This window comes from Maylandia zebra, linkage group LG20 (assembly GCF_041146795.1).
Source record: "Maylandia zebra isolate NMK-2024a linkage group LG20, Mzebra_GT3a, whole genome shotgun sequence".
Classification (NCBI taxonomy): domain Eukaryota; kingdom Metazoa; phylum Chordata; class Actinopteri; order Cichliformes; family Cichlidae; genus Maylandia; species Maylandia zebra.
Genome location: NC_135186.1, coordinates 34,157,588 through 34,167,780, shown reverse-complemented (window position 1 = coordinate 34,167,780; position 10,193 = coordinate 34,157,588). Strand labels below are relative to the sequence as shown.

The window sequence follows — 10,193 nt, the reverse complement described above, 5'->3', positions numbered from 1 at the left end:
TCCGTATGGAATGGGTTTCTATGGCTGAGCAGCTGCACCTAAGCCTTACATCAGCGGGTGAGATGCAGTGAGTAAAGCACACTGGACTCTAGTGCAGTGGAGACATGTTCTCTGGAGTGACAAATCACTCTTCTCTATCTAGCGATGGACGAGTCTGGTGGTCCTGTTCCAACATGCCTTGCACCAGTGAACAGAGCAAGGTCCAGAAAGACAAGGGTGAGAGAGTTTGGTGTGGAAGAATATGACTGGCCTGCGCAGAGTCCTGACCCGAACCCACCAGAATAGTTGAAGCGGAGACTGTGAACCAGGCCTGCTCGTCCTGCATCAGTGTCTGACCTCACTAATGTTTTTCTGGAATGATGGTCAAAAATTCCCATAAACACTCCAAAACCTTGTGAAAAACCTTCCCAGAAGAGTTGAAACTGTTATAGCTGCAAAGGGTGAGACAACATCATTTTAAAGTCTATGGATTAATAGTGGGATGCCACTCAGGTTCATCATGTGAATAAAGTTCACTGACTGAATATTTTATTATTTGTTGATGAACAGGTCGAGCCTAAAGCACTGTCATATTGAATTTTTGATTTTTCGATCTAAATGTTTTTTGGATACTACAATAGTTAATCCCTCTGATTAAGTTGCTTTTTAAAGTAACACTGTAATGTGAGGTTGGTGAGACAAGGCAGAATATGTTTGAAAACGGAACCGTCCATTAATGTTAACTGCACGGCACATTATGATTTTAAAGTGTGATCCTAGAAACGCCCCTGCTGAGCAGTATCACTGCATCACAGAAAAAATCAGAATAAAAGGAAAACTCTGATCAACGCTTGCAAAAACACAGAACTGTTTAGGGGGTTGGGGGGGGGGCACTGTATCCAGCATCAATTCCCGAAGACGGCCACACCCACATTACATCCTGCATACTGGAGAACTACACCGACTAATGATACAGCATGGTTGCACCGAAAACCAACACCCAAGGAGTCGCTCCGAAGCCAAACCAATGGAAAACCCCGTTACCCGACACCAGGGATCTGGAGAAAGCAGTGAATACGGTCAGTGTGCTCATTTATGGAAACAAAAAACTGGATTACTGGTAAAAAAAAAAAAAAAAACTACACGACGGAAGAAAGGAGCTGCGTTCAAGACGGAAATGTGCCCACTTGGGCATGACAGGAAGAAAATAAAACGATTAAAGATATAACGACCTTTTTCTGTTTGTTTGTTTTTTTAACCTGATTTTCTTTCAAAGGCACTGATTCGAGACTTCGTGTAAACGAACAGACAAAACACGATTATATTTCTTTCTTCTAACAATCAAAAGCTTTTATCCAAATTGATCATGATAAATTATCAAGTAAAGAAGCTTAAGGTGTGATTTAATGATGCATTCAGGATTTTGCTGAAGCTTTCAAGGTAAACAATTGTAAGCCGGATCATTGACCGCGGTGATGCGCAATTAAGCTCCCATCTTTCATGCTGTGCTTATATATATATATATATATATATATATATATAGATAGATAGATAGATAGTAACGTTCGCAAGCTCTCGAGCACCAGACGGTTTGTTCTCACCACGGTTTATTGAGGAGGTACAGAAAAACGGGCCGTTAATCCCGAGGATTGTCCTCCGGTACAACTCACTCCCCAGCTCCCTAACAACAACAACAAGAGCCCCCTCCCATTCCTGCACACACTCAATGACTTCCTGCAGCACAACCAAATCACGTATCTTAAAAAAAAAAAACTGACATTGAAACAAATAAAAACAAAATTAAAACTAAACCTTTTCAGACAATAAAACTAAGCTGATGTTTAAAGAAATCCAGTCTAAGAGAGGTGATTTCAGTGACTTTGAGCGTTGCATGGTTGTTGGTGTGAGCCACGTTGGTATTTCAGAAATTGCTGATCTGCTGGGACTTTGACACACGGATATTTCTAAGGTTTACAGACAACAATCTTAAAAAAGGGAGAAAACATCCAGTGAGAGGCGGTTCACTGTGGTAAAAAGCCTTGTTGGTGGCAGAGGTCAGAGGAGAATGACCAGGACGCTTTAAGCTGATAGAAAGGCGACAGGAACTCACATGACTGCTCATTACGTCCAACCAACCAGTCCAAGCAGCGCAGTCACAGTGACTATTAATGGAGGCCATCCTCTGCGTCACACTGGATGTTCATATTCCTAAGGTGGTCGTGTGTGTGGGCACCTTACAAGAAGTCCACTATGTGTTTAAGTCACGGTTTTCTCTCGGGGACCAAAGCCTAACATTTTTATGCAGTACAGATGAACTGAATGAATTTCCTTATGAACTGAATTTTAGCTGCAGGTGTTTCTTCGTCATGTGACACTATGCTGGTTAAAATAGACGCTTTTCTGAACAGTTTCGATGGATGCTGGGGAGCACATTACCGGTACTTTCTGACCTCGCTCCCGGTCATTTGTGCAGAATGACCATGAACTGTTGACGTCAACTATGCAACAATTTGTTTTTGTGCTTTATAGAGAAGTTAGGAGAGAAGAGCATGTGGAGTATATGAGGTACTCATACTGTGATGTCTGTGTTTGTGATATATGTAGAAGCTGGTGGCCCCCGCCATCCAACCCATCGGCCCCCACCTCCTCTTTGAGTTACACCTTTGCTTCATTGTCGCTGTGTTTGTTTTTATGACAAATATACACTGAATAATATAAAGACTGGAATTAATACTCAGTTATATTCAACCCAAAATTTTAGGTCTGGTGGCCCTGCACCTCATTTACACCATATTTAATCTATATTTACACTATATACTTTGCGTATGTGCACAAACCCTATGATTTGTGCTAAGGGTTCTTTCTGCAGCACTGAAGGTCCCAAAGAGCATAGAAGTCTACATCAACCATAAGAAGAAGGACTCTCCCTCCTATGGTGTCTCTTATGAATGCCCGGCCAATTTTAGTGATCAGGGTAGAAGGACATTTATCGGGGAGGGATGGTCCCTCAAACAGAGCTCCTGCAGTGCTCTGAGGAGAGAGGAGAACCTTCCAGAAGGACAACAATTTCTGCAGCACTCCACCAATCAGCCCTGTATGGTCGAGTGGCCAGCTGGAAACCACTCCTCAATAAAAGGCGCATGACAGCCCACCTGGAGTTTGTCAAAATGCACCTGAAGGACTCTCAGACCATGAGAAACAAAACTCTTTGGTCTGATGAGATAAAGATTGAACTGTCTGGAGGAAACCAGGCACCGCTCATCACCTGGCCACTACCATCCCTTTTATTTTTTTAATTTGATCTTAAGGTGAGTCTACAGGTGCCCAGCTGGACCAAGTTTATCATTTTGACCCTACATCTGGAATGTAAACAGATGCTGGGTCTTGAAAACGAGAAGAGTTTGAATGAACTAACTGAAAGCTTTTATAAAAATGTGTTTTGTTTTTGTCATTTTTGTTATTGACCCTGATGATCTGACGTCCCTGAATAAACGTGCACGTGAACAGTGGGTCATTAGTCTTTCTGTTTTTCACCATGCTGCTAAAATGAAAATATTTTACCTGCTGCTTTTTTTTATCTGTCTGTCTGCAGCTGGTGACCCGAGGTCGGTTTGGGGTGCTGAAGGTTCCTCTGGGCTTCGTTAAGGTCCTACAATGGGTGAGTCCATCAGACCAACAGCTGCACCACAAAAACTGCAACCACAGCACGGATGTGTAACTGAGTTCACGTTGATGTTTAAAGCTCGGAAACATCATAGGCAGAATTTAATAATTCACCATACGGGAAAGCACGAGTATCATCATATGAAGAGTTTATGCACATCTGCATAACACAGGACTTTGGACACACACATGAAATACACTTTTATGGTCTATATCAATATATTCTTAGTTTGTTGTAGAATTCTGAATGCCGCTTTTATGATGCAGGTTTTAATGAGCGAGCTTACTTGTTATACAGAAACTGTAGATTCCAGCACACAGCAGGGGGCGCTGTAGGGAGAGGGTGGTGGCTTTAAACGTTTTCTTACTCTTCTTCTATGGAAAAGACACCAGTTCACTGCAGATTCAGATAACTTTGTATAAATTTAAGGGGGGAAACTTGACAGTATTTTAAATAATTTAACTTAGTAACTTAATGGTGCGCTGATGTCTTTTTGCAGACTCTGTAGATCTTCCTGCTACCAGTGTTTTTTAATTGGACTCTTTTTCTTCTAAACTCTTTATAAACTGCAAATGAGGAGGATTCAATTCAATTTTATTTATATAAATCACAACAACAGTCGCCTGAAGGCGCTTTATATTGTACAATAATACATACAGAGAAAACCCCAGCAATCATATGACCCCCTATAGGCAAGCACTTTGGTGACAGTGGGAAGGAAAAACTCCCTTTTAACAGGAAGAAACCTCTGAGGCGGGGCCATCTGCCACAACTGGCTGGTGTGAGAGAAGGAAGACAGGATAAAAAGAGAAACCCAACCTACAGTACAGCCTTTATAAGCTGCATCATATTAAAGAAGTGCTGTGCTGTGCAAAAGTCTTGAGCCACCCACATTTCTTGTAGTTCTCCTGGCCTCTCCCATTTTTCTTTGAACATTGCATTGTTTCCCCTTACCTGACCATTTTCAGAGGAATGGGGGTTTTTTTGTTTTAAACTAATTAACACATAAATATGAATCATTCAAGCATACAAATGCACTCAACACAAGGGATGAATCAGTGTTGTATCTATGCGTAGCACAAAACTTTATTTTAAACTGCATCTTTAGGCAGTTTGATGCTTGCAGCTTGTCGAAAAAACACGTTTGTTCCAGTTTCTTTTGTTGAATCTACAAGAAAATTCCAAAGTAAAGTTTGACTAACTAAAATTTGGATTTTTGCACCAACTGCTAAAAGGCCAATTGTCACAATAATGTCAGAGATTCTTCAGTATTCAGATTTTAATTTGTCGCATTGCCAGAGGTTTTCTTTTCCACTGTAGGAGCTGAATTAATTTGTCAAAAGTACAAAAGCCCTGGGTGACACTCTGACGCAACTTGTTGTTATGAACTGAAGACACACAATAGACAAAATGGAAAAAACAACAGGCTAAAATAAAGAAGATTTAATGGGATTGTTCCTTCAGTGAGCACGCCTACAATCCGTGCATCAGTTATTATAGTTTTGATGCATTTTATTTATACGTTTAGTGTCACTGTTAGTTTTAGTCTTTTTAATTATTTTTAATTTTTAATTATTATCGGAAAGTAAGTATTCCAATAAAAACACAGAACGTTTTGTAGTGGGATTAAGATTATGTGTCTTTCTGCTCCTTTTTGAACATGTTATCATGATTGTTATGTTTGTTATATGATTTTAACATGTTTAAAATAAAGCCTTTTTAGTACAAAAGTAAAAATGAAATGCAGAGGCCTACTGCAGTTCAGGCTCACCTGAGCCCGCTCTGACTGTGAGCTGTTTCCACAGCTTGTGATGTGTTGTTGCTCTTTCTTCCAGTTCTTCGCCATCTTCGCCTTCTCCACCTGTGGCAGTTATTCCGGGATGTTCAAGATTGCGGTGGAGTGCAAGAGCTGGGTGCAGAGTGACCTGAGTATAGAGGTGGAGTTTGAGTATCCCTTCAGGTCAGAACAAAAAACTCTGTGAACTCTGAAACTGACTTTGACCTATTTAAAATTCTTTCAAATAGTATTTAGAGGATGCAGCACTATCCTGGTTCATTTAAATGATATCGGTCAGCCCTCCTAGGTGTTTTTTGTCTCTTTAGTGGTTCTTCAAAGCTTTGAGGTGTTTTGGGCTCATTCTGAACATCAAAGCTCTGAAGTTATTATCTGCGTGTTAGTTATTGTTTATCACTTTGGTGAAAGATCACCTTCACTAACAGGGAAACTTTAAACTCCTCTGTCAGACTCCACCAGGAGTATTTTGATGCCCCCACCTGTAAGTCTGAGTATAAAGAACGGGTTTTCCTGACTGGCGACTACTCCTCCTCGGCCGAATTCTTTGTCACCATCGGCGTCTTCGCCTTCCTGTACTCTATGGCGGCTCTCAGCATTTACGTCTTCTTCTTTGAAAAGTACAAGGAGAACAACAAGGGCCCACTGATCGTAAGTACAGCCACCCGACTTCCCAGCTGACCTCTGAAAACCCTGCCTCACTCCGTCTTTGTGCCGTTTCAGGACCTGGGAGTCACCGGAGTGTTTGCCTTCATGTGGCTGGTGAGTTCGGCAGCCTGGGCCAAAGGTCTGTCCAACGTGAAGACTGCGACCAACCCGGATGAAGTCATCACTATGATCAACGCCTGTGAAGAGGATGAGAACAGATGCCGTGAAGTCCACGACCCGGTTATGTCAGGATTGAACACCTCTGTGGTAAGACTTTCACTGGGCCTGGGCACAGCTCTGATCATCATCAGGACGGGGGAACTTAGAACTTACTGGTCCCAACACTGGAGAGTCAGTACTGACCAATAAAGCACAGAATATTACTGAGAAACATCCAAAACAAAGAAGCCACAATTTTCAAATGTGATTCATTAACTAAACTGCAATTATTGAACTGAAAATATCAAAATGGTTAATAAATGAGGATCAAGCTTTCCTTGCACACGCTGCCAAAACCGATGTAAACTGATCAGCAGAGATCTTCTGACACACCCTCCTTACATTCTCCTGACGCCACCGACAATCACAAATGAAGGACAAGCTTATTGCTGACATTTATGTACGATTTTACTTCACTATTATAAAGAGACAGAAAAAGTGAGATGGCTTAGTGTCAGGTAGACAGACCTGTAAATTACTCCATGTCCAGGGTGCATAGCAAGAAAATATGCTGACATGGCAAAACCCTTGCTAGATCAGAGTAGCTGGTAATGTTGACTGTGGCATCATTAGACTAATCTCTGAAAATATGTTACATTTACTTATTTCAGCTAATGTTTGTACTAAAGAAAGGAGCTTTGAGGCTCAAATATCTGTGCATCCAAAAACATCCGAGTGTGACACACAATTTGTCTTTTAATGCGACCACACACTGAAGAACTGGTGGTCCTACCTGTCACTCAGTGTGGCCTCAGTCCCGATCATTCATACTTTGAAGCCATAATATAATTTAAAACAATGATACTTCTTTTTAACTCCTCCCCAGTAACATTTATAAAAGGTTAAACTGGCTATGTAAACACGATATTTTCTACTGCAAAGGTGTTTTAACATGGAAGTCTGTTGGGATTGACTAGTTTCTGGAGTGGGCTTCAAGTGGCTATTAGAGAAGCTGCAACTCTAGGAACAAAAATCTGAATAAATTTGAATTTGAGAACTTTGGAACGTTCTTCGTTAAGATGTTTCATAATGTCCCATAATTTCATTGTGCTTGTACAATGACAATAAAAGGTTTTTCTATTCTATTCTTCTATTCTGTGTTGATAAAGTTTTGAATCTACATCTAAACGGAGACTACAGGGTTGACCTTCACTGTCTCCCATCTCAGGCATTTGGTTTCATTAACCTGGTCCTGTGGGCGGGAAACCTCTGGTTCATCTATAGGGAGACGGGCATCATCACTGACTCCGTGTTGGCTCCGCCTCCTCAGGAGAAACCTGCTGCACCTGATGCCCACGTCAAGCAGGGGGCCAACGAACAAGAAACATACACCAACAAACAGGCAGGCCACTCACCTGACTGCAGCCAGGAGGGATATCCCCAGGTGAGAAGACAATGCTCAGGAAACAAAATGCTGCAGCAGGTAAACGCACACCTGAAGGTCTGTGACTAGATGATGTGATGCTAGTTAATCAAAGATTGATTAGCTAGCTACCTTTGACTGCATTGTTGCCACAAGGGGTCGCTCTGCATGTTTTATTTTGGCTCCTGATGACTTGCCCGAAATCCAAACATTTCATTGTTACAGCCATCAATTAAGTAAATAAACCAAACTAATGAAAATAATGATTAGTTACAGGCTGAATATGTCCTGGTTTTTGTTTTGTTTTCTTGCCTCCTCCAGGATGTGCAGTACAGTCAGGGCTCCAACCAGCAGGGGGCGCCGACTTCCTTCTCCAATCACATGTGAGCTGTGAGGAAGAGGGTGAGTCAGTGAAGTATGTTTAGTATATTTTACATGTGGCACTATATAGAGTATAGCACTTTGAATTCATTTCTTCTTGATTAATCAGTAACTTGATTCTTGTTAAAAAACAAAAACAAAAAAAACACGAACTAGAGCATCCACACACCAGGGGGCGCTGTAGCACTCCATCCATTCGCTTCCGCTTATCCTTTTCAGGGTCGCGGGGGGCGCTGGAGCCTATCCCAGCTGCCATAGGGCGAAAGGCGGGGTACACCCTGGACAGGTCGCCAGTCTGTCGCAGGGCTAACACATAGGGACAGACAACCATTCACACTCACATTCACACCTAGTGGCAATTTGAATTATCCAATTAACCTATCCCCACAAGCTGCATGTCTTTGGACGGTGGGAGGAAGCCGAAGTACCCGGAGAGAACCCACGCAAACACGGGGAGAACATGCAAACTCCACACAGAAAGACCCCGGCCTGATGGTGGAATTGAACTCAGGACCTTCTTGCTGTGAGGCAACAGTGCTAACCACCGTGCCACCGTGCTGCCCGCACTGTAGCACTAAAAGAATAAAACTTGATTTTAAGAGTTTAGTGTTATCCTGTCTACTGTTTGGAACCAGAAGTTTTCATGTTTGAACTAAAAGGTGGAGTGCAAAGGTATCAACTAGCTAGCATAATAGGTTAGCAAGCTGCATCCAGAGACAGTTAAATATGCCTAGTATCGTGTTCGTGTGGTGTGTATTCTTGTACAAATATATGTTCATTCAAATCATGCTGATGCAAAATATTTAATCTTTTTTTTTTGCTTAATGATGCTTTTTTTGAATTCCCTGACGCAAAACATTCAAACTTTTTAGGTCATGATAATTTGAGAAGTTGCTCTTATATGAGAAAATGTCTCCAGTTTGTTTCTCTGTCACAGGAAGCGTCGTAACAAGCCAACAGTGAGCCACCTGCAATCTACCCACAATGCAACACTCCATGGAGATCGATGAGGAAAAAGAGGTTTAGATGTTTACCATAACAAACTGATGTATAAATGATTAATAAAAGCTAACCACCAAGACATCCATAACAAATAGTAACCTGTAACCAGTGACAGTGCTGATAGGACTCACACACATTAATCAGTTGTATTGAATAGATCACTTTCAACAAATATATAACACATACTGAACTACTTCTTATTTAGTCCTAATCTGCCCTATCCACTGTTACATGACCTGCTATATGGTGTATATCTATATGATAATGGTGTTCTGCCTGCTTATTATCTGAATGTATCTGCAGTCTATATGGTTACTGAATCGTATATGAACATGAACTCACTGACAATCATATTAGACTTTTGCAAGAGCATTTATGCTTTGTAACCAACACTTTGCATTTGTTTTGTGCACAGTTTAAAACGTGTTTTTAAACGGTAGAAGGATGGATCCAGAATCTTGAATGAGTTTTAATGGTGTAATAAAAGAAAGTTTGACACATTTAAAAACAAGCTTTTGCGCTCTCTTTGTTTAGTCGGCTGTTTGTGGAAGTTCAATAAACTGATCTGTTATGAACTCTGCTCTTCTCTGGTTGTCATTTTTGAGTTTTAAACTTCTTTTCGACAAAAGTTTAAAGAATGAATCTGAGTTGAAGGTGGTTTCTACCAGGAGGAAGTGAGAGTGGCCCAGAGGTCGATGATCCAGAGGGGATCAGAGCATCCGCCTCAGAGTGCTGGGTGGTGCGTGTTTTTCAGAAAAATGGATGAGATTTTGCGGCGACAGGGATTTGGGATATTGTATGTGTTTTGTTCATATGTAGAATGATGTGGCTGTCAGTAGAAAATGTCCAAACAAAATGTCAACTATTGTGATTAAATAAGAGAAATCGTTTTGAGAAGAGAATGTAGTTTGAAACCTGGCCAAACGCCATAGTGCCGCACCCACTAGAGCAGGGGTGTCAAACTCCAGGCCTCGAGGGCCGGTGTCCCGCAGGTTTTAGATCTCACCCTGGGTCAACACACCTGAATCAAATGATTAGTTCATTACCAGGCTTCTGGAGAACTTCAAGACATGTTGAGGTGGTTATTTACCTTTAAATCAGCTGTGTTGTATCAAGGACACATCTAAAACCTGCAGGACACCAGC

The 10,193-nt window shown here is 41.5% G+C and overlaps 1 protein-coding gene across 4 annotated transcripts; it reads left to right on the top strand.

The window, feature by feature from the left end:
* The first annotated feature begins 856 nt into the window (after positions 1 to 856).
* LOC101479775 (synaptophysin) lies at positions 857 to 9,623 on the top strand. 4 transcript variants are annotated; one of them, XM_024806468.2, is made up of 8 exons: positions 857 to 1,058; positions 3,572 to 3,637; positions 5,479 to 5,603; positions 5,888 to 6,086; positions 6,159 to 6,350; positions 7,471 to 7,725; positions 7,987 to 8,067; positions 8,984 to 9,623. In XM_024806468.2, the coding sequence occupies exons 1-7, from the start codon at positions 957 to 959 to the stop codon at positions 8,050 to 8,052; spliced, it is 1,005 nt and encodes a 334-aa protein (XP_024662236.1). In that variant the 5' UTR covers positions 857 to 956; the 3' UTR covers positions 8,053 to 8,067; positions 8,984 to 9,623. The 4 variants fall into 4 exon arrangements, with proteins under 4 accessions (XP_024662236.1, XP_024662235.1, XP_076734291.1 ...); XM_024806467.2 differs by having other exon boundaries at positions 8,966 to 9,623; XM_076878176.1 differs by having other exon boundaries at positions 863 to 1,058; positions 7,471 to 7,686.
* Positions 9,624 to 10,193: the final 570 nt, after the last annotated feature.

Coding starts and splice junctions, on each gene's coding strand:
- LOC101479775 (XM_024806468.2), top strand. CDS start 957: ATGGTTGCACCGAAAACCAACACCCAAGGAGTCGCTCCGAAGCCAAAC. Junction 6,087..6,158: donor ACAACAAGGGCCCACTGATC/GTAAGTACAGCC, acceptor GTGCCGTTTCAG/GACCTGGGAGTCACCGGAGT. Junction 7,726..7,986: donor GAAACAAAATGCTGCAGCAG/GTAAACGCACAC, acceptor TGCCTCCTCCAG/GATGTGCAGTACAGTCAGGG.